Source organism: Chlorocebus sabaeus, chromosome 8 (assembly GCF_047675955.1).
Source record: "Chlorocebus sabaeus isolate Y175 chromosome 8, mChlSab1.0.hap1, whole genome shotgun sequence".
In the NCBI taxonomy this organism is placed as follows: Eukaryota; Metazoa; Chordata; class Mammalia; order Primates; family Cercopithecidae; genus Chlorocebus; species Chlorocebus sabaeus.
This window is the reverse complement of record NC_132911.1, coordinates 147,241,935-147,263,204: the sequence shown is the minus strand read 5'-3', so window position 1 is coordinate 147,263,204 and position 21,270 is coordinate 147,241,935. Positions and strand designations below refer to the sequence as shown.

The 21,270-nt window shown below is 63.9% G+C and overlaps 3 protein-coding genes and 1 long non-coding RNA gene across 14 annotated transcripts; 2 read left to right on the top strand and 2 right to left on the bottom strand.

Moving 5' to 3' along the window:
- The first annotated feature begins 756 nt into the window (after positions 1-756).
- On the top strand, positions 757-4,508 carry NAPRT (nicotinate phosphoribosyltransferase). Of its 7 annotated transcripts, XM_008001781.3 has the most exons (13): positions 766-1,289; positions 1,569-1,696; positions 1,773-1,855; positions 2,111-2,241; positions 2,332-2,447; positions 2,667-2,863; positions 2,937-3,077; positions 3,353-3,437; positions 3,538-3,618; positions 3,715-3,817; positions 3,895-4,049; positions 4,146-4,253; positions 4,339-4,508. In XM_008001781.3, the coding sequence occupies exons 1-13, from the start codon at positions 1,064-1,066 to the stop codon at positions 4,399-4,401; spliced, it is 1,617 nt and encodes a 538-aa protein (XP_007999972.3). In that variant the 5' UTR covers positions 766-1,063; the 3' UTR covers positions 4,402-4,508. The 7 variants fall into 7 exon arrangements, with proteins under 7 accessions (XP_072874573.1, XP_072874572.1, XP_037855969.2 ...); XM_038000041.2 differs by lacking the exon at positions 3,538-3,618 and having other exon boundaries at positions 763-1,289; XM_073018473.1 differs by having other exon boundaries at positions 763-1,289; positions 2,332-2,863.
- Positions 4,509-4,616: 108 nt separating this feature from the next.
- On the top strand, positions 4,617-12,146 carry MROH6 (maestro heat like repeat family member 6). The gene is made up of 14 exons (XM_008001777.3): positions 4,617-6,898; positions 7,132-7,284; positions 7,496-7,650; positions 8,338-8,455; positions 8,754-8,938; positions 9,031-9,168; positions 9,318-9,432; positions 9,543-9,686; positions 9,767-9,940; positions 10,647-10,814; positions 11,122-11,241; positions 11,499-11,601; positions 11,711-11,776; positions 11,920-12,146. The coding sequence occupies exons 1-14, from the start codon at positions 6,611-6,613 to the stop codon at positions 12,144-12,146; spliced, it is 2,154 nt and encodes a 717-aa protein (XP_007999968.3). The 5' UTR covers positions 4,617-6,610.
- LOC119624832 (uncharacterized) lies at positions 8,570-9,832 on the bottom strand. Its single transcript, XR_005240883.2, has 3 exons — positions 9,608-9,832; positions 9,064-9,223; positions 8,570-8,765 (listed from the first exon to the last, which is right to left on the bottom strand). It is a non-coding gene; the product is annotated as an uncharacterized lncRNA (long non-coding RNA).
- A 3,999-nt stretch (positions 12,147-16,145) lies between the features above and the next one.
- GSDMD (gasdermin D) lies at positions 16,146-21,270 on the bottom strand. Of its 5 annotated transcripts, none has more exons than XM_008001771.3 (11): positions 21,148-21,270; positions 19,974-20,085; positions 19,553-19,745; positions 18,452-18,620; positions 18,102-18,204; positions 17,783-17,836; positions 17,378-17,464; positions 17,072-17,244; positions 16,853-16,994; positions 16,681-16,754; positions 16,146-16,545 (listed from the first exon to the last, which is right to left on the bottom strand). In XM_008001771.3, exons 3-11 carry the CDS (start codon positions 19,609-19,611, stop codon positions 16,303-16,305), a joined length of 1,104 nt encoding a protein of 367 aa, XP_007999962.1. In that variant the 5' UTR covers positions 19,612-19,745; positions 19,974-20,085; positions 21,148-21,270; the 3' UTR covers positions 16,146-16,302. The 5 variants fall into 5 exon arrangements, with proteins under 5 accessions (XP_007999962.1, XP_007999960.1, XP_072874571.1 ...); XM_008001769.3 differs by having other exon boundaries at positions 19,974-20,194; positions 21,148-21,267; XM_073018470.1 differs by having other exon boundaries at positions 19,974-20,004; positions 21,148-21,234.

The window sequence follows — 21,270 nt, the reverse complement described above, 5'->3', positions numbered from 1 at the left end:
GGAGGCCGAGACGGGCAGATCACGAGGTCAGGAGATCGAGACCATCCTGGCTAATATGGTGAAACCCCGTCTCTACTAAAAAATACAAAAAACTAGCCGAGCAAGGTGGCGGGCGCCTGTAGTCCCAGCTACTCGGGAGGCTGAGGCAGGAGAATGGCGTAAACCCGGGAGGCGGAGCTTGCAGTGAGCTGAGATCTGGCCACTGCACTCCAGCCTGGGCGACAAAGCGAGACTCCGTCTCAAAAAAAAAAAAAAAAAAAAAAGGATGGGGTGTAATTACTTGATTATTTCTGGTCAGACGGTGTCCTCAGGGCCCCAAGCCACAGGGGAATGGATTCCCCCTAGGTAGTGGCCCCTGACTTTGCCTTCAAAGCTTTAGAAAGTTTCCTGTGGGGCTTGGAGTGCAGGATCCCATAAAAGCCACCACTGAGGGACACTGGGCCTTCATAGCCACAGAAGGTCTTTTGGTGCCAGTCGACAGTGGGCCTGTGCCCCCCTGCCCCACGCCTCCCTTTCCTGGGTGCCAAGCTCTTTCCAAACGACATTTGCGTCCATCTGGGCTCCCTCGTCCTAGCCTGGCTGCTCAAGCTCCAACTAAGGCAGCCTCTGGCCTCCCTTCCCAGGCCCAGGGCAGAAGCTGGCTGCTGGCCAGCGGTTGTCTTCTGGGTCGGTGCGGGTGGAGTCTGGCTGGTCTGTCCTCCACCCTTTCCGCCTCCTGGCAAGTCCTGAGCTGCACCTCATTGCCCGGCCAAGGGGCGGAGACACGGGTGACTGGGGGCACCTCCGGTGACCAGGACGGGGCTGCGCTCCAAAGAGGCCGTTGGGCCTGGAGTGGGGTTGGGGGTCCGAGAGGAGCTGGGTGACATCTCCCACCCCATCCCGGGTTCAGCTGTTTCAGCCCCTCTCAGCGCACGGAGACTGTTAGACCCTTCCCGTCCTCCAGCGCGTCCCGTGCCCCTCCCAAACCGTACGCTAAGCCCCACCGGGAGTGCGCCATAGGCCGGGGCGCGTCACGGGGCCGGGGCGGGGCGGGCCGGGCCGGAGTCCGGACGTCGGGAGCGGGATGGCGGCGGAACAGGACCCCGAGGGGCGCGCGGCGGCGCGGCCGCTGCTCACCGACCTCTACCAGGCCACCATGGCGTTGGGCTATTGGCGCGCGGGCCGGGCGCGGGACGCCGCCGAGTTCGAGCTCTTCTTCCGCCGCTGCCCGTTCGGCGGCGCCTTCGCCTTGGCCGCCGGCTTGCGCGACTGTGTGCGCTTCCTGCGCGCCTTCCGTCTGCGGGACGCCGGTAGTCCCCCTGCCTGCGCGACGAACCCCCCACGCCCGACGGAAGCCCTCACCCCGGGAGCCCCCCACGCCCGACGAACCCCTCACGCCCGACGGAAGCTCCCACCCCGGGAGCTCCCCCCCACGCCTGACCGAAACCCCCACCCCACGATCCCCCCCCACGCCCGACAGACGCCCCCACCTATGGCCGGTGGAAGTCCCCGCCCCACAATGGAACCCCCGATGTCCCACGACTGGTCTGTCCCCACGCTGGTCTCAGCGCAGTTACCTCGTTTCCCAGACGTGCAGTTCCTGGCCTCGGTGCTGCCCCCAGACACAGACCCTGCGTTCTTCGAGCACCTTCGGTCCCTCGACTGCTCCGAGGTGACGGTGCGAGCCCTGCCCGAGGGCTCCCTCGCCTTCCCGGGCGTGAGTAGGGGTGACCGGGCGGGGCGGCGGCCACGGGGTGCTGGGCCGGGCGCGGAGCTGACTTCGCTCCCCACAGGTGCCGCTCCTGCAGGTGTCCGGGCCGCTGCTGGTGGTGCAGCTGCTGGAGACACCGCTGCTCTGCCTGGTCAGCTACGCCAGGTGGGCTGCGGGCCGCTGGCAGGGAGCGTGGGTTTGGGATGGGCCCCCAGCGCTGGGGCTCCGTGCTGGACTGTGGCAGCAGGGCTGGCTGCCCAGGGTCCCAGGGCTGGCCTCCCACCCCCACTGTGTAGGGTGTAAGGAGGGGTTGGGTGAGGGTGGAGTTCCCAGGTTGGAAGTTCCAGGCCCCAGGTAACCGCTGTCTTGGTTGGCCTGGCGACCCTCACCCTGGGCCCCGTGACTCTTGTCTCCCTACAGCCTGGTGGCCACCAATGCAGCGCGGCTTCGCTTGATCGCAGGGCCAGAGAAGCGGCTGCTAGAGATGGGCCTGAGGCGGGCTCAGGGCCCGGATGGGGGCCTGACAGCCTCCACCTACAGCTACCTGGGTGGTGAGGGTCTGGTGCGGGGGAAGGCAAGGTCCGGGAAGGAGGAGCCCCATCCTGGCCCAAAGTCCCCCAATCCCACACCTTCCTCCCCAGGCTTCGACAGCAGCAGCAACGTGCTAGCAGGCCAGCTCCGAGGTGTGCCGGTGGCGGGGACCCTGGCCCACTCCTTCGTCACTTCCTTTTCAGGCAGTGAGGTGCCCCCTGACCCGGTCAGTCCCTCCTCTCAATCCTGCTGTCTCCAGGCGACAGGCCTCAAGCCAGCCCTTGCCCTGGGGAGAGGTGTGCCACCCAGGCAGGTCACCCCAGTGCTGTCCCAGGAAGCTGGCACAGGCTGCATTACCTTTGCCCTCAAACTAGGGTGTCCCTGGCTGCTCCCAGGCCTCATTCTGCATTCCTGGCCCCCATTCTTCACCAACCCCATTCCACAGATGTTGGCGCCGGCAGCTGGTGAGGGCCCTGGGGTGGACCTGGCGGCCAAAGCCCAGGTGTGGCTGGAGCACGTATGTGCCCACCTGGGGCTGGGGGTGCAGGAGCCACACCCAGGTGAGCGGGCAGCCTTTGTGGCCTATGCCTTGGCCTTTCCCCGGGCCTTCCAGGGCCTCCTGGACTCCTACAGCGTGCGGAGGTAAGCCCAGGCACTTTAGGAGTGGGCTCAGCAGAACCTCGGCAGCCCCTGACCCCCTTATCCATTCCTGCAGGAGTGGTCTCCCCAACTTCCTAGCAGTCGCCCTGGCCCTGGGAGAGCTGGGTTACCGGGCAGTGGGCGTGAGGCTGGACAGTGGCGACCTGCTACAGCAGGCCCAGGAGATCCGCAAGGTTTTCCGAGCTGCTGCAGCCCAGTGAGTTTCCTGGGGAGGAGGCGTGCCTGGTGGGAGACCCCTGGGAAGCCAGGCTTTGGGAATGGAGCAGGGAAGGACAGTGAGGCACTTGGCTGTAGTTTCAGAGGTGATACTGCAGGCTGTGGCAGGGAGGTAAGGGGTGGGGCTCCCTAGGAGCTCCCAAGCAGGTGAGCGTAGGTGTCCCTGACGGAGGTGGGGGGGGGAGCGGGGGGACACTGGGGTGAATCAGGAAGACCTGAGAGGCGGCCCCCACCCCTTCTCCACCCACGTGGCAGGTTCCAGGTGCCCTGGCTGGAGTCAGTCCCCATTGCAGTCAGCAACAACATTGATGAGGAGGCGCTGGCCCGACTGGCCCAGGAGGTGGGGTGGATGAGGGGGTAGGCAGAGGGTGGCTGGGGGGTTCCTGGGGGCCCCTGCAGGTTCTGGCTGGGCTCACTGCCACCTCCTTTCCCCCACCCAGGGCAGTGAGGTGAATGTCATTGGCATTGGCACCAGTGTGGTCACGTGCCCCCAGCAGCCTTCCCTGGGCTGCGTCTATAAGGTGGGAACAGTGTTGGGGGCCCAGGTGGGGGCAGGTCTGAGGGATGGTGCTGGGTGGGGCATGAGGACCAGCCAGCTCAACGCCCTCTCCCTGCAGCTGGTGGCCGTGGGGGGCCAGCCACGAATGAAGCTGACTGAGGACCCCGAGAAGCAGACGTTACCTGGGAGCAAGGCTGCTTTCCGGCTCCTGGGCTCTGATGGTGAGACCCTCCCATCCCCCCGCTGTCTACCTTCAAAACACCAGGGACCCCCCTTATTCTTGCCCCCACCCACACAGGGTCTCTACTTATGGATGTGCTGCAGTTAGCAGAGGAGCCAGCACCACAGGCTAGACAGGAGCTGAGGGTATGGCCTCCAGGGGCCCAGGAACCCTGCACCGTGAGGCCAGCCCAGGTGGAGCCACTACTGCGGCTCTGCCTCCAGCAAGGACAGGTGGCTACCCCACCGCCCTCACCTGCCCCCCAGCCCCAGTAGAGCCCTGACCAGGAGCCAGCCCCAAGCTTCTCTTTCCTTGCCTCTTCCCTGCAGCTATGTGAGCCGCTCCCATCCCTGGCAGAGTCTAGAGCCTTGGTCCAGCTGTCCCTGAGCCAACTCAGCCCTGAGCACAGGCGGCTGCAGAGCCCTGCACAGTACCAGGTTGGAGGGAGGCCTGCCCTGTCATTCTGCCCTGTGTGCCCCTGCCCTCACCATGCCCACCACTCTCCTTCTCTGCTCCCTGCAGGTGGTGCTGTCTGAGAGGCTGCAGGCCCTGGTGAACAGTCTGCATGCAAGGGCGTCCCCCTGAGACTGCCAGCTACAGGCCCCAGTGGACAGTCTGCGTGCAGCAGCCTCCCCCTAAGACTCAGAGCGGGGCTGCCTGGAAACAACACGAATCACTCACTTCTCCCCACAGCTTGTCCTGTGTTGTTTGTGTCATTTGTTCACCCAGCCCACACTCACCTGGCCCCAGGGCCTCCCGGGCTGGGGCTGGGCTGGAGTCGGGAATCTGAGCTGAGCTGGAGGGAGCAGGAGGGTTTGCATCCCAGTGAAAGCACAGGCCCTGCCGGGTTGGGAGACAGCCCTGTACTGAAGCCTGAAGGGCAGTGAGGAGTTCCCCGACTTGGGGTGGGCTGTAGGGAGTCAGATCCCACAGTAGAGCTGCGAGCGCACAGGCAGGGAGGGGTTTGGTGTCTGCCTCGAAGTTGAGGGAGTTGCTGCGGAAGACCTTTCCTTGCTAGAGGCAGGCTGGGGGCGGGACAGGATGGGGGTCAATGCCAAGTAAGAGGGTCCAGCCGTGGCCCTGGGCTTCCACGCCTGCCTAGGCACCGTCCCCCAGGCTCAGGGTAAGTGAGAACATCTCAAACTCCCCATGCCAAAAGGGAGAGCTCAGGTGTCTCCTGCCACTGCTGCTGCCAACCCGGCACCCCCCTGACATCTGACCTCAGGGACACAGCTCCTGACCCAGCAGCCCACGGAAGGAGAGGAAGAATGGGGAAGAAGTTGAAGCTCCAGGAGCTGACTCAGCCCCAGACACCTGACCGGAGTGGCACTGCATGTGGCTGTGTGCTGGGCTGGCCCTGCCTCTGCGCCAGCAAGTTCCTGATCTCAGGGTTCCACCAGTTTGGGCAACACGAGCTTCAGAGGAACTGCTTGGGAGAGGGGTTACAGGCTTGGCAGGAAGTGGAGGCTGGGGGCCTGGGCCTCTCGTCCAAGCAACCTGAGGTGGCACAGAAAGGCAAGGGCGTGGGGGAATGCCGACCACCTGGGGTGCGTCAGGGGCACTTCCGTCTGCCAGGCATTCCACCAGACCAGCTCATCTGGCTCCCCGGGGCTCAGGATGGGCAGCATCCACTGTGTGGTTGGCTGAGGGTGGAGGGTGGGGACTCAGAGCAGAGGCCCGGTCCAGCCAGCCCCGGGGAGTACCAGCTAGGACAGAGATACAGACTCACACACACTGGACAGAACACACCACACCCCAGGCCCACAGGGCACCCGTGCACTCCGAGGGGCCCAGCCAGGGTGGCTGTATTCCGTTCTTGCACTGCTGTAAAGAAATACCTGAGACTGGGGTAATTTCTAAGGAAGAGAGGTTTAATTGGCCCGTGGTTTCACAGGTACAGGAAGCATGGCTGGGGAGGCTTCAGGAAACTTACCATATTGGCAGAAGGGGAAGCGGCAGGTCTTACAGGGCCGGAGCCGGAGGAAGGGGTGGGGCGGTGCCACACGCTTTCAAAAAACCAGATCCTGAGAACTCTATCATGGGGACAGCACCGAAGGGGGAAGTCGCCCCCAGGATCCAGTCACCTCCCACCAGGCCCCACCTCCAGCACCGGGGATTACATTTCAATGTGAGATTTAGCCAAGGACCCAGGACCCAGAGGACCTGCACAAGCTCTGGAGAGGCCGCCGCTCCTCTGGCATCTTCGCTGCCCGCTCCACCCCTCCGGACTGCCCCAAGCTCACCCAGTCATGCCTGTTCCAGGGTGTCTGACTGAGCCAGCGTGCAGGGGGCGGGGCTAGCCTCTAGCCCCAGGCCCAGTGGGGAGCCGACTGCCGTTTGGGGGCTGAATTAGGCCTCCGCTCATGGTGGGGCGCAGACTCCTGGACCCTTCGAGGACCTCCTCAGAGCTGTCCAGAACTGCCCTGAGCCCCCTGGTCAACAGGAGCTGGTAGTCAGGGTGAGGGCCCTTCTCCCCCTTTCTTTGTGGATCTGCCAGCTCTTGGGGATCCTGTTCCCAGGGCCCTGGTGGGTAGAGCCACACCACAGGCACTCAGGCTCCAGGTGGCCACTCCCCTCCAGCAGCCCAGGCAGGGGGGCCCCTCAAAGGCCCATTGTAGGCACCTCCGTGTGGCTCCCCAGCCCCCACAAGCTCACGCTCACACACGCGCCACCACGCCCATCCGTGGTCCCGCCTGTGGTCCCGCCCGTGGTCCCGCCTGGGCCAGCTTCTAGGTCAGTCCTGGGCATAACTTCCCAGGAGAAGCAGTGGCAGGTGCTGCAGGCAAGGGCCGCCATGGCTGGGGGTGTGTGGGGCCGGGCCCGGGAGGCTCCCGTGGGGGTTCTAACCCTGACAGCACTGACTGAAGGAATCCGAGCCAGGCAGGGGCAGCCCCAGGGACCCCCTTCCACAGGCCCTCAGCCCAGGTCCTGGGAGCTCAAACCTGAAGCTGAGCCACAGACCCAGGCACTCACTGCCCCCTCTGAGGCTGAGCCTGGACGTGGGGCCACCATCCCTGAAGCTGGCAGCGAGCCCTGCTCTCCCAACAGTGCCCTGGAACTAGCCCCTGAGGGGCCCCACCAGGTGAGGGGTGAGGGAAGGGATGTTGTGGGAACCGGTTGGGGGGGTCCTGTGGATGCTAGGTGGAAGGCGGCAGCGGGGGGCGGGAGCGGTGCTGGACCTGGGGGAGGCGAAACAGGCTGGCGGGCAACAGAGGAGCAAGGGATTTTGTAGGAAGCCAGGTGGGAGGCTGAGAGACCAGGAGGAGAGCTAGGAGAGGTTTGGACACTTCAGACGCCCCACCCATCCTGCCCTAGGTTCCCCAGAATTCCTGGGAGGAGGGAGTTCTTGCCGACCTTGCATTGTACACGGCTGCCTGCCTGGAGGAGGCTGGCTTTGCAGGGACGCAGGCGACAGCGCTCACCCTGTCCTCAGCCCTGGAGGCCCGAGGGGAGCGGTTGGAGGACCAGGTCAGCCTCCACCCACTCCATGCTCTACAGACTCCTGCCGGTTCGGGAACCAAGGTGGTGGGAGGGGCCTGGAGAGCGCAGCCTGACCCCGCCACCTTCAGGCTGCTCCTGCCAGGTGGGATCAGGGTGGGGGTGGAGGTGGGGTGCAGGCCAGAGGGGAATGGACGGTGGAGGGGGCCTGACTGCTGAAGTCTGCACTCCTCCCCACCAGGTGCATGCTCTGGTGCGTGGACTGCTGGCGCAGGTGCCCAGCCTGGCGGAGGGGAGGCCCCGGAGGGCGGCCCTGCGAGTGCTGAGCGCGCTGGCCCTGGAGCATGCGCGGGACGTGGTGTGTGCGCTGCTACCCCGCTCTCTGCCCCCCAATCGGTAACCCAACCGTCCTGGTCCTGGCCCTGAGGTCCCCACGCGGCTTCCTTCCTGCTTCCCGCTTGGCGGTGGAGTCTGGCCCCAGAAGAGGGAGCTGAAAGGGGGCAGGGCCTCCTTATTCCAGCCCCATGATGACTCGTGCCCCGTATCCGTTCCCGCTCCCCTCACTTTTTGCTCTGCAAACTCCCCCCGCACTCCTGCCACAGAGTTTCTGATGCTGGGCTCCTCTTTTGGAGCCACCTTCTATCTTCGGGTGGTCTCCCCTGGAGACCATCCTGGGGTTGGCTCTGGAGTGGGGTGAATGAGGCTGGGGGGCTAATGTGCCTGGACATCCTGGCTCTTTGGTTAATTTGCCCCAGAAGTTATCTTTGGTTTTATTCTCTGCGGCGATTTTTTTTTTTTAAATAATGCCAGGTTTATTTCACTGTGGCAGACCCAACAGGACTCCCAGTGGGTCCCACCCTGCAGCTCGGTTTGAGACAGGCTGTGCTGTGGTCTGCACAATTCACACTCCATTTGTTTCTCTGGGATTTGGGGATGGGGAGAGATGCGGGTGGTTGTTTCCTGCCCCTCCCCTGCTGGAGTCCTACTGGCTGCCTTCACCCTGGCTGTGGACTCCCTACATCCCCTGGACACCCACCCCTGCACCCATTCCTTGTCTCACACCAGCCCCCTCCAAACCCTCAGGGCAGCAGCCGAGCTCTGGCGCAGCCTAAGCCGTAACCAGCGTGTAAATGGGCAGGTGCTGGTGCAACTGCTGTGGGCGCTGAAGGGTGCTTTGGGGCCTGAACCCCAGGCGCTGGCGGTAGGTGGCTCCAGCCATTACCACGGGGCAGGCGTGGGGAGGACGGGAGGGGGGAGGGGGGAGGGGGGAGGACGGGAGGGGGGAGGGGGGAGGGGGAGGGGAGGGGGAGGGGGGAGAAGAGGTGGAGAGGGGAGGGAAGAGGGTGGGGACAGGGAGTTTGCACCTAGGTAACTGCTCCTGGAATGTCCCACGCATGTCTGAGGCTTAGTCCCCATCCTGTCGACGGCACGCCTGTCCCTCTGCTGCCCAGTGAAGCTCTGGACGGGCCCCAGGCCTAACTGGGCCACTTGCTCCACAGGCCACGCGGGCTCTGGGGGAGATGCTGGCTGTTTCAGGCTGCGTGGGAGCCACGAGGGGCTTCTACCCACATCTGCTGCTTGCGCTGGTCACACAGCTGCACAAGCTGGCCCGCAGCCCGCACTCCCCGGACATGCCCAAGATTTGGGTTCTGTCCCACCGAGGGCCACCACACAGCCATGCCAGGTGAGAGGCAACACCAGGGTACGTGGGGCGGACCAGCATGCTGTCACCCTCTCAGCCCCCACTGCCCGCCTGCTCACTGTCCCCACCACCAGCTGTGCCGTGGAGGCGTTAAAGGCCCTGCTCACCGGGGATGGAGGCCGCATGGTGGTCACATGCATGGAGCAGGCAGGAGGCTGGAGGAGGCTGGTGGGAGCCCACACCCACCTGGAGGGTGTCCTGCTGCTGGCCAGGTAAGGAGGGGCCCCAGGAAGTCATATCAGGAAGAGACTCGTTGCTGGCCAGGTGCTGGGCAGGGGGACAGGGAAAAGGCAGGGGCATGAGGGTGGTGTTGGGATGGCGTCTTCTCGAGGAGTAAGGCCGCCATTTCCACCCACCCCAGTGCTATGGTGGCACATGCCGACCACCACCTGCGAGGCCTCTTCGCAGACTTGCTTCCGCGGCTGCGCAGCGCGGACGACCTGCAGCGCCTCACGGCTATGGCCTTCTTCACCGGGGTGAGCCTGCTTCCCGGATGGGTGGTGAAGGGTGACCCTGGACTTGATCCCTGAGTCGCAGCGGCCTGCACGGGGACCGCGGGCGTGCTGACCCCGTGTGCCTCGCCTAGCTGCTGCAGAGCAGGCCCACCGCACGGCTCCTGCGGGAGGAGGTCATCCTGGAGCGACTACTCACCTGGCAGGGAGACCCTGAGCCCACCGTGCGCTGGTTGGGCCTGCTGGGCCTGGGCCACCTCGCGCTGAATCGCAGGAAGGTGAGAGAAGGGGAGGGGTGGAGAGAGTCCTGACCGGGTCGCGGCGAGGTCTGCAGGAGGCTGAACTCGAGTCCCAGCAGGTGCGGCACGTGAGCACACTGCTGCCGGCGCTCCTGGGCGCACTGGGCGAAGGCGACTCCCGGCTCGTGGGTGCAGCGCTGGGCGCCCTGAGGAGGCTCCTGCTGCGGCCGCGGGCGCCTGTGCGGCTCCTGAGCGTGGAGCTAGGGCCGTGCCTCCCTCCGCTGCTGGACGACGTGAGCAAACTCCCCGCCTCCGGTCTCCGTCCCTCCGGCTGTCGCCGCCCCCGCCCCTCCAGTCTCTCCCTCCCAGGCCCCGCCCCGCCCCGCCCCTACCCGCCCCTACCGTCTCTACCTCCCAAGCCCCGCCCTCTCAGGCCCCGCCCCTCCCCCCCAGTCGCTCCTTCCCAGGCCCCGCCCCCCAGTCTCTCCCTCCCAGGCCCCGCCCCACCCCTAACGTCTCTCCCTCCTAGGCCCCGCCCTCCCAGGCCCCGCCCCTCTAGTGTATCCCTCCCAGGCCCCGCCCCTCTAGTGTATCCCTCCCAGGCCCCGCCCCCTAAGGCCCCGCCCCCTCCAGGCCGCCCCGCCCCGCCCCTCCAGTTTCTCCCTCCCAGGCCCGGTCCCCCACTCCCCCCAAGCCCGTCTCTCCCTCCCAGGCTTCTTCCCGCCCGCCCGCCGGCTGTCGCCCAGCTCCGCCCCTCCGCCAAGCTCCGCCCCGCTAGACTTTTCCTTCCAGATCCCATCCCTCCAAGCCCCACACCCCGTAGGGGCACCCCAGGCTTCCCAACCAGGTCCAGCTCCAGGCCCTGTTCCCTGTCCCCAGATCGCACTGAGTCAGCAGCCTTCCCCAGACCCCCGCTTCCTCGCTCCGCGATGGCCAGCCCCTCCCCCCCTTGCAGCCCCTCTCATGCTCCGCCCGCCCTGACTGCGCCCTTCCACGCAGACACGGGACTCAATCCGCGCCTCGGCGGTCGGGCTCCTTGGGTCTCTGGTGCGCCGGGGCCGGGGCGGGCTCCGGCTGGGGCTCCGTGGCCCCCTGCGGAAGCTGGTGCTGCAGTGTCTCGTGCCACTCCTGTTGCGCCTGCATGACCCCAGCAGGGACGCTGCTGAGGTCAGCTGCCCCCCACACCATGCCACCCCTATGCCATCCAACACTTCCCACTCCCACCGTGCCTCCCCTCTCCCACCATGCCTCCCCTCCGACAATTACAGGTCAGGGACTCCCCCATCCCAAGGACCTCAGGGGCAGGCGTCACGGGCGACCAGGTTACTACTGCTCTTCCCTTGAGATTCACTCCGGGCCCCTGCCCTGGGCTCTTTTGCCCCTCACCCGATGCCCTTGCTCCCCCTCTTCTCACCCCCACCTTTTGCCTTTCTACTTCCTGGACCCCTGACCCGGCTCCCTTCCCCTATCCCAGAGCTCAGAGTGGACCCTGGCCCGCTGCAACCAGGCCTTTTGCTGGGGCCTGCTGGAGGAGATGGTCACCGTGGCCCACTATGACAGCCCCGAGGCCCTGAGCCACCTCTGCCGCCGCCTGGTCAGTAGGGGAAGCAAGCTGACCACAAGGGGGTATGATCAGCTGCCCACTTGTTCCAGGGTTCACCGGGGCCCCCAAACCGTTTCTACCGCAGCCAAACCAGATAGTCAGGCTACTGGTGGAACAAGTCCAAGGCCTCAGACCATGCCACCTGCCTTGGGGGCTCCCCTGGAACCCCGGCCCCTGGATTCAGCTCTGCAGCCTCTTCCACACTCAGGATCACCCTCCTGTCCTGCCACTAGCCCTTTTGTCCCCAGGTTCAGCGATACCCAGGCCACGTGCCCAACTTCCTGAGCCAGACCCAGGGCTACCTGCGGAGTCCACAGGACCCCCTGCGCCGGGCAGCCGCCGTACTTATAGGTGAGACCGCCCGGGGTCACACTGCCCCTGGCACCGGGGCTGTGGGGGCTGGGCCAGTCCCACCCTGTGGGGCTGTGGGGCCCGTAGTCATGCATCTGCTGTGGTCCAGGCTTCCTTGTCCACCACGCCAGCCCCGGCTACGTCAACCAGGACCTGCTGAGCTCCCTGTTCCAGGGTGAGGCCCCACCTTGCAGGTGATGGTGTTCTGGAGAGGTGGCTGGTGCTAGGGCGGAGTGGACGGGAGCGGTGGGTGGAGGGCCGGGGGCCCGGGCACTCGGCCCTCCTGGGCTCCCCGCCTGAGCTGCGATCTCTTCGCAGACCTAGGGCAGCTGCAGAGCGACCCCGAGCCGGCTGTGGCCGCGGCAGCGCACGTGTCCGCCCAGCAGGTGGCAATGCTGGCCCGCACCCGGGACCGCCCCCGCAGGCCCCGCCTCCTCCGCCTCGCCCCGCGCCCCGCCCGGCCCCCACCCGTCTTCGGCGACAGCCCCTTCCAGCGCCCAAGCCTGGCGGGCCGCTGGGGCTGCTCCGGACCCCACCGAGTTTGAGGCTGGGGGCTGGGACCCACGGGCCAGGGTCCGACTCGAGGACCCCACGGGCACAGCAGCCCGTCCCCACCCCGACGGAGGGGCTCCCTGGGCCTGGTGCTGGATGCCAGTGCCCGCACCCACCCCCCACCACCGCGCCCCCTTTTCAGGCACCCACCACCCTGATGGCGACGCAGAGGGACACCCAGCACCCATCTGTCCCTGTCAGGGCTCTTGTTCTCACAGCCCCCTGGAGCGTGCCCCGTGCCCCACCTTGGGCCTGGCTCCTGGCCCAGATGGCATCTGGCCTCTTGAGTCTGGTGGAGGACCCCAAAGCTGGTGGTCCCATAGGCTGCCCTCCTGGGTCTCCACCTCATGCCTGGACAGGACGCTGTGGCCTGTCCGGGCCTTGGCCGGCCCTGCAGCTGCACCCCCGATCCTCATCCTGCAACCCATTCCTTGTTAGCATCCTGAGACTCCTGGCGGGCATCCTCTCTGCTCAAGAGTGTTGACCTGTCTCCCGGCCGCACCTGCTGTGCCCCCTCAGCCAAGCCATCATCATCCCCCCTTCATCACGTCAGGCCTCATAGGAACCAGGCCTTCTCCAGAAGCTGCCCTGACCTCCCCCAAGCTGGACCACGTAGGCCCTGGATCACACCTGGGGGTTCAGATGTGGGGGTCCTGTGTGCACACCCAATCAGACTGAGCACTCATGATACTACCCCAGCACCTCTCCCAGGGTTAAATGAGGAATGCGCCACTGGACACATGAGGAAGAGGCTGTTCTGGGAGCCGCCAGTGCTGTGCCCTCACCTCTCTGACTTTGTACAGCAGGTTCCTGCACCTAGGATGCCTGCCTGGAAATGTCCTCACATTCAAGGCCTCCTTTGCAGCCTCCTCCTCAGTGAAGCCTCCACACGTGCACAGGGCGTGTGCACAGCCTTGTGAAGGGCTGGGACCATTTCCCCAGACTGGGGCCTCAGGAGCAGGCATGGGGTCCTCCTGACCTGTCTCCCCAGCTCCTGTACAGAAAACATCTAAAATAAACACACATGGATGGAAAGCGTTGAGCATCTGTTTCGAATGTGGTTATGGGAGCTGACCCTGGTCCAAGATCTGGCTCAGGCTGGGGTCATAAGCCATAGGCCCTGACGTGGCCCCAGGTAAAGAGCCGGTTTGGCAGCAGGGTTAAAGGTCAGGCAGGCTCCAGGCACAGGCTATGGCCAGGTCAGGTTGGGTTAACTGTAAGACAGAGAAGCTGCACTCTGGTCTAACAGGCACGGAATGGATGGGGTTAGAGCTGTCAGCACTGGGGTGAGGGTCTCTTTGCAGGTCATATGCAGGAAGCTGAGGATCAGGTCAAGGGCATGGGTCTCGGTGGAGCAGGGGGCAAGGTTTGGTGGATTAGTTTGGATCCTCCACGGCAGATACCAAAATGGGATTCAACATACAAGAAACAGATCAATAGAAGGTCAGAGAGGCCAGAGGCAACCAGATGCCCAGTGAAGGTCAGATGGAAGCACCTTGGACGTCCGTGCTAGCCTTCAGGAAGCTCTCAAGCCAGCCATCTGTCCAAGGTCCACACCTCCCAGGACAGGCTGGGAGCACCCATGGGGGGCACACCCTGAGCACTGGCAGGGACGGGTTTTAGGACACAGCCACATGGATCCTCTCGGTAGCAGCCCCAAAGAGGGAAGCAAGCCCGGCCTCCTTGCTCACCTTGCAACCAGGAGCCAGCCCCCAGGGCAAGCATGTGCTGCCAACCTAGCAGAGGCTTGCCCACACTGCACAGCACCCTGGACAGTCTTGCGGGCAAACCCAACAGTGATGCTATGCTCACTCCAGATGGGGGCTCAGGCAGGGAGCGCACTGTGGTGTGCAGGCAGCATCCCGTGCTCCTCCCCTCTCTCATGGTGCCCGGGAGAGTCCGTGCCATCCTGCAGCAGGCTGTCTGCAGTACAGGCATGGCTTGCACCACACAGCTGCCTGTTAGGAATGTGTCCAGCCCTGCCTTGCTCTGGCACTGCCCAGAACCTGGTTGCCCTGCCAGGAGGAGTGAGGTTCATGCAAAGTCCATCTGGTCTCTGGAGTGTGACTCTTCCCTGCTGGAATTCCTGGGAGGCTCCAGGTGGCACAGGGGGCTGGTCCCTCCATGGGGATGCTGTGGCCCCCGGGGTCCATCAGACCCACCTGCAGAGAGCCCACCCCAGGGCAAATCTTCCAACGGGGTCTAAGATTGGAGGGCAAGAGGGCAGGTGCACCCTGACACTCATTCCCTTTCCCCCTCTAGCCAGTGGGCCAGGAAAGTCTTGGCCTTGATGCCCAATCTCTAATGGGCAATGTTGCCGAGAGCTCACTGGTGGTGCAACGCTCAAGATGGGGCTCAGGTGTGGCCTGTCGCGTGGCATGGCCTTGATGGTCTCAGGGCGCGGAGGCTTTGCCTTGTGTGCCTGCCCATTTCAAATGCTTTCTTGGACCCGGGCTACTCCTACCCCACTCACCCTTTCGAGTCACCCGAAAGGGTTTTCAAAGGAGGACCATGAGTCTGAGAGGCGTTGAGTTTGTTCCTACACTGTGGGTGGGAGTGTCTAGGAAGTTCTGTAACTTGGATCTGAGATATCTGGAGTTTGCTTTGTCTCCTGTTTCAATGTTAATGTCACTATTCATAGCAATACCCCATGTCTACAAAACATTAAAAAATTAGCCAGAACTGGTGGTATGTGCCTATAGTCCAGCTACTCAGCAGGCTGAGGCGGGAGATCTCCTTGAGCTCAGGAGATCGAGGCTGCTATGAACCATGATTGTGTCACTATGCAGCCTGGGCGACAGAACAGGACCCTGTCTCTTAAAAAAAATTTTTTTTAAAAGTCTGCCGGGCAAGGTGGCTCACACCTGTATTCCTAACACTTTGGGAGGCTGAGGTGGGTGGATCACAAGGTCAAGAGATCGGGACCATCCTGGCCAACATGGAGAAACCCCGTCTCTAGTAAAAATGCAAAAATTAGCCGGGTGTGGTGGTGCATGCCTGTCGTCTCAGCTACTTGGGAGGCTGAGGCAGGAGAACTGCGGGAGGCGGAGGTTGCAGTGAGCCGAGATCACGCCACTGCACTCCAGCCTGGCGACAGAGAGAGACTCTGTCTCAAAATATAAATAAATAAATAAAAATAAAAATAAAATTAAAAAAAAAGATCACTGTTGGGACTGGATACCAGGTTTTCTGGTGGATTCAATGTCCCAGTTGTAGCTGAGTCCACTGTTCCTTCTCTTTTGCAAGCTCTGCAAGTTGTGTGGCCATTGTGTGCCCTGCTAGAAGCAGGGAAGGCTAGCTACCGTGTGCAGGTAGACTGGTCCCCACCAAGGAAGGCTGTCCACTCTCCCAGGAACAATAACTCCCTGGCCACACCAAGTGTTGCGTGTCCCTCCCTGGACCTAGAGGCCACAGCTGCTGAGCTCCTGCAAGTAAGCAACTTGATGTGACTCTGGACCTGCTTAATTCCCACAGGTCAGGGGTCCTCCTCTCTCCAGGCTCTTAGCTCAGGCAAGTAGATGAGGGTGAAACGGACTAAAGGTCAGTTTCGTTAGTATTGCTTCCCTGGGAACCTCCTGTGTGGCCCCAGGAAGGCAGGGCCTGTCATCAGTCACACCTACACCCCTAAAGCCCCTGTGGGCTGAGGATGGCCACACCCTTCTGCGGCACATGCCTCAAGCTCCCTGAAGCAGAGGTTCCTGCCATGCCTCAGCCATGGACACGCCTGGTGGAACTGTCTCACCTACATCGCCCTGCCCTTCCTCACAGGCAGAGAAACACACAGACCGGTGGGCAGGGCCACAGGCCCATTACTCTAGAGCGGCCAAGCCCAGCATGGGGCTCTCCTTAGCTCTAGGGTGCAAAAGAAGCCGGACGATGCAGACATCACCTGCACGTGGCCCTGATGTCCCTCCTGATCCTGCATGGGTACTGTCCCCACCCCTACCCACCCTACCCAGATCCAGGACCCCTCAAAAACTCTGCTACCAGCCTTTCCTTCGTACACCACCTTTACTGTGTTTCCCCAGCTCCTGGGCCCCATGGTAGACTGGCCACGTGGCTGCTGGGCTTCTGGCCTTCCTAGGGCTGGCAGCTGGTGGGCAAACACTCTGCCCTGCTGGAGAGCTGCCAGGCCATGCTGGGCACAGGCTAGTGGGGCTCCTGGCTCAGTCCCGATAGCAGTGTCAGGGAGGCGTAGAGTGCACACATGCGGCCCTGGGCCTGCGGCTCCCAGCACACGTGGGGCGTGTCCTCCCCCAGCTCCAGGCCACACTCCTCCAGCAAGACCCAGGCCGGTGCCCCTTCACCCCAGCTGCTCCCCAGGAGCCCGGGGGGCAGGGACATGGTGCTGCGCTCCTGCCACGGGGCACTCTGCTCCAAGAGGCTGCCCACCTGCCAAGACAGGGCAGGAGTTTGTCAGATGGGGAATCCTGGGCACCTTGGGCCTGCCCATACCATCCCTTCTCAGGTGCAACAGTGCCCCTTCCACTGGCTCAGCCCATCCTCCTGCAGCCCGAACCCTCTCACCAGCTCGAGCGGCCCCAACAGGGTCTGCGACTCCAGCGCCTCCGCCAGCAGCTCGTGCTGCGTTTCACTCAGCACTGGGAGAGAGTCAGGTAAGAGGCGGTTCCTGAAGGCCCATCTGGGAACGCCCACCTCTCTCCCTCCCACTCCCCACCTGCCCCCAGGGGCCGCTCACTGGTCAGTGCCCCCAGCAGGTAGACAACGGGGACGACAAGTTCCGGCACCAGCATTCTGGATTCCAACACCAGGCACTCCAGGACAGCACCTGCTGGACCGTCCAGGGACTCCACTGGCCCAAGGCTCGGGCCCTGCTCCAGCTGTGGGCATGGGAGGGGCAGGTGAGCCTGGCTGGCTGGGCAGGCCCTGTGTGCCCCGGGCACCCTCCCCTGCTCACCGCCTCCTCCAAGGTTCGCAGGGCCAGCTGGTCCCGCAGCACCCCCTCCAGGCCCTCCAGCAGCAGCTGGCACAGCGCTCTGTCCAAGAGCTCCAGTTCCTTGGAGATGGCCTCCACCTCTGCCCTTAGGCCCTGGAAGTCTTCAGTGAACGTCTCCTCCGCAGGGACCCCATCTGTAGGAACAGAGGAGCTGGCACTGCCTAGGTGCTTACAGGGCCCTGGAAAGCCTTGGTCAGGATAGGCAGACCCCAGGGGGCAAAAGGAGAGCCCACCAAAGGTCCCCAGGGCGGTCAGGAGGGCACTGACCTGCCGACAAGTTGTGGAGGCACCCCATCATGGAGAGGACTGAGGGCAGCTGTGGCCAGGCGCCTACACTCCTGGAAGGCTTGTGGCCTGGGCAGGGGTATGGGAGGGCAGGGCTGGTCAGTGCAGGAGATGGGTGTCTGAGCCAGAGAGGGCTGAGGCCTTCTCTGGGCTGTCACAGCCCCGGCCACCACCTCTAACAATGGCAGCCCAGGGCAGGGAGGGAGGCCAGGGAGGCCCAGGGTCAGCTGTCCTGTGTCACCCCTTCTGTGTGTATGGGGGGTGCCCACCGCCTTAGGGGGCTGCCCGGCCTCCCTATGCCCTGAGAACATGAGAAGAAAGCCTCAATTGCCAAGGAAGTGTGCTTTTCCCACTGGACACCCCACGCTGGGGTCTCTCGGTTCTCACCTGTCGGGGGCGGCTGGAAGGTCCTCTGCTTCTTATCCGGGAAGAGAAGGATGTCTGCCAGCCAGGCGGGAACAGACAGGGACAGGCATGTCACCTAGATCCCAGCCTCCCCTCCCCTCCCCTACTGGGAGCTCCCCTGTCCAGCTCAGGCCCTGCCCAATCACCCACACACCAGAGCACAGGACCTCAGCCACCTGCCAGACACAGGACGTTGTTCAGCCAGGGGCCCACAGCAGCCCATGCTGGCAGGTAGCTCTCCCCAGGCTGCCCTGCTTCTCTTCCAGAGCCTGGGCCTGAGACACCCCCAACTCCAGCTCACCCAAGTCAGAGTTAATAACCAGCTGGGCCACTCGAAATGCGAGGATGCTGCCTGAGGGGATGGTGACCGTCTTCTTCTGGCTCAGGTGGCCCTGGCCCTCACCCTGAGGCATGAAGATGGGCTCAGGGCTGGGCCCTGGGCACCAGACTGTGGGGTGTGGGTGTGGGCTGGGTGCAGGTGTGGGCTGGGTGCTGGGGGCAGGCCTGCCACCAGGTGACTTCAGCTCCGCAGCCAAGCACAGGGCTGGGAGCTGCTCTGAGGGGCCTTGGCAGAGCCCAGCCCCGCAGCCTCCATCACCCGCCGCTGCATGCCCATGTGGGGCCAAGTGTGGCCCGGGGCTGGCTACATACCTGCAAGCACATGGCTCCTGGCAGGGAAAACTGGCCCGAACCCTCCCGCTTCTGGGTCCGTGTGACTTCCACCTCCTTCTGCGTCTGTAGCACCTCCGTCACCACATACACGTTGTCCCCGCGGCTCCGCAGCTGCTGCAGGATTTTGTGCTCTGGCTGCCGCAGGTGCCTGTGGTCCGAGAAGCCACAAGCTCACTGGGCCGCAGTCCCCGAAGATGTCTTCCCTCCCCTCACAGCCCCATGCCACTGGGGGAGGTGGTGCAGAGGGGCCCTCCAGACGTCTGTGGATGCCAGGGCACCGGCAGCCTCTCTGTGGGCTCCCCACGGGGACGGGATCCCATGGGGAGAGGCGGACTCGGGGACTCCAAGTCCAGACTTGGGGAGCAGCCCCCTCACCTGGGCCCCTATGTTCACACCACCACTTGTCCTCACAGCAGCCTAGGGCTCAGTCTGGTCCTTAGGATCCAGTCCTGGCAGCTGAGGCCCCCGATGACCCCTGCAGCGTCCTTCCCACAACCCGGTTCCAGCCACGGCGCTCCTTTGCCTTTGGGACTTTTCAGATGCCCCAAGGTTGTGACCTTCCCAAGAGCAAGGCTGGGGCCGGGCACAGTGGCTCACCCTGTAATCCCAGCCCTTTGGGAGGCCGAGGCAGGAGGATTGCTTGAGACCAGGAGTTCAAGACCACCCTGGCCAAGACAGCAAAACCTCACCTCAAAAAATAATTTAAAAAATAAATAAATTTTTTTTTTTTTTTTGAGACGGAGTCTCGCTCTGTCACCCAGGCTGGAGTGCAGTGGTGTGATCTCGGCTCACTGCAAGCTCCGCCTCCCGGGTTCACGCCATTCTCCTGCCTTGGCCTCCTGAGTAGCTGGGATTACAGGCGTCTGCCACCACGCCCGGCTAATTTTTGTGTATTTAGTAGAGACAGGGTTTCACCATGTTCACCAGGCTGGTCTTGAACTTCTGACCTCAGGTGATCCACCTGCCTCAGCCTCCCCAAGTGCTGGGATTACAGGCGTGAGCCACCACACCCAGCTAAAAATAAATAAATAAAAGCAGGGTTGCTTGGGGTCAGTGGGGCCCTGCCCTCTTTGGGCCTACCTCTCATGGAGCAGGGTCTGCCAGGTGTTCGGGTCCACACTCAGCGAGTACACATGCATTGAGGTGCTGGAGCTGTCAGACACCGAGGCCCCGCCTGCGATCTTTGCCTGTCCTGGGGCTGACAGCTCCACACCGGCCCGTAGCTGCCCATCCACGGCGTCGTAGAAGTGGAAGGTGCTGCCACGCTGCAAATCTAAAGCAAGGCCAGACCTGAGGCCCTGCCCACCCACCCCACCTCTCCCCGCCCCCACCAGCCCTGTCCCATAACCAGGGCAGAGGGACCTTTGGAAAAGCCCTGCCCTCTGGAAGGGAGGCCCAGAGCTAGAGCCTGCAGAGCACGGCGGATGGCTGGCTGGACCTGGCCCACTCCCCTCTCCCACCCAGCCTCCCTGGGGCTCTGCCTCAGCACCACGTCAGGCACCTGGTTCTGGGGCATCCGGCTCCAGGATGTCCTTGATTGACAGGTTGAGACGCTTATAACAGGGTTTCCAGAACCATGAGCTTGAGGGCTTCCTGACCACCAGGAAGTAGGGCTGGAAGCCAGGGGAGTCCTTTGGGCTGGTCATGGGGATGAGCTCCCCACTGTGGTCCAGCTCCTGGACCACTCTCCGGACCACCCACTCAAAGGCTGACCCCATGCTCCTGAGGAGGGGAAATGGGTGAGGCATTGTGCCCTCCGAGGGAGGGCAGGAGGGAGTGGGAGAAGGGTCAGTACCTGGATGCCTCCTATGGTGGGGGACTCCCTCCCTCGAGAGCAGGCCTGCCCAGCTCATCCTGGGATGCTCCCGCTGGCAGAAAACTCCTGTCCCTGGCCACTCCCCAACACAGAAATAGTGTCCTCCCTGCTGTCTATGGGGCCATGAGCACCTCCAGCCCGGGACAGTGGGGCCTGATGCCCAGACCTGCTCTAACACAGGGCTCTGTCCGCTAGAATGGCTGCCTCTGGCTGGGAGGAAACAAGCTGTCACCTCCTGAGCAAGGCACAGGGATGCACTGTAAAACCCAGCCAGAGTGTCGCCCCATCCCAGCTGCATCCTCCAGGGCCTTCTCTGTGTCTGGAGCTCCATGAGCCACCTGTCCAAGGCTGAGGCTTCAGGGGTCAGAGGCCATAGCGGGCCTCTGCTGGAATACGGGTCACCTGGGCCACAGTGGAGGGCCCGCGGCTGCCCCAGGAAGCCTCTGAGTGCCGGGCCCTGCTGAAAGTGGAGGCTGGGCCAAGAAGGCAGCTGTGGGCGGGACCAACACTAGCCCGGACACCTGGATGGCGGACCTGGGAGTCAAGCCCCAGCCCAGGTCCAAAGGCACGGTCCCTGGGCTGGCCAAGGGCAGCCTTCCCCACAGCCTGGACCTTCCCTCCCCGCAGCCTGGACCTTCCCTCCCCGCAGCCTGGACCTTCCCTCCCCGCAGCCTGGACCTTCCCTCCCCGCAGCCTGGACCTTCCGCCCCAGTGTGCGGCGCGGAGCCTCCCGGGTGAACGCTGGGACCGTGGGACCGTCAGGGGCGCAGCAGGGCCAGCATCCCCGACCCGGGAGCCAGCGACCGGCCCCACCCAGGAGCTCCAGCCAGGCCAGGGGAGGGAGCGGGGCGCAGCTCACCGTGACCGTCGGTGGCGCGAGGGGCGCGTCTGGTCTCCCTGGGAGCTGTCCGGCAAGCGGAATTCCGCTGGAGGTGCCCAAACCTAAAAGTGAAACTGCGACCCGACGCAGGGCCCGCCCAGG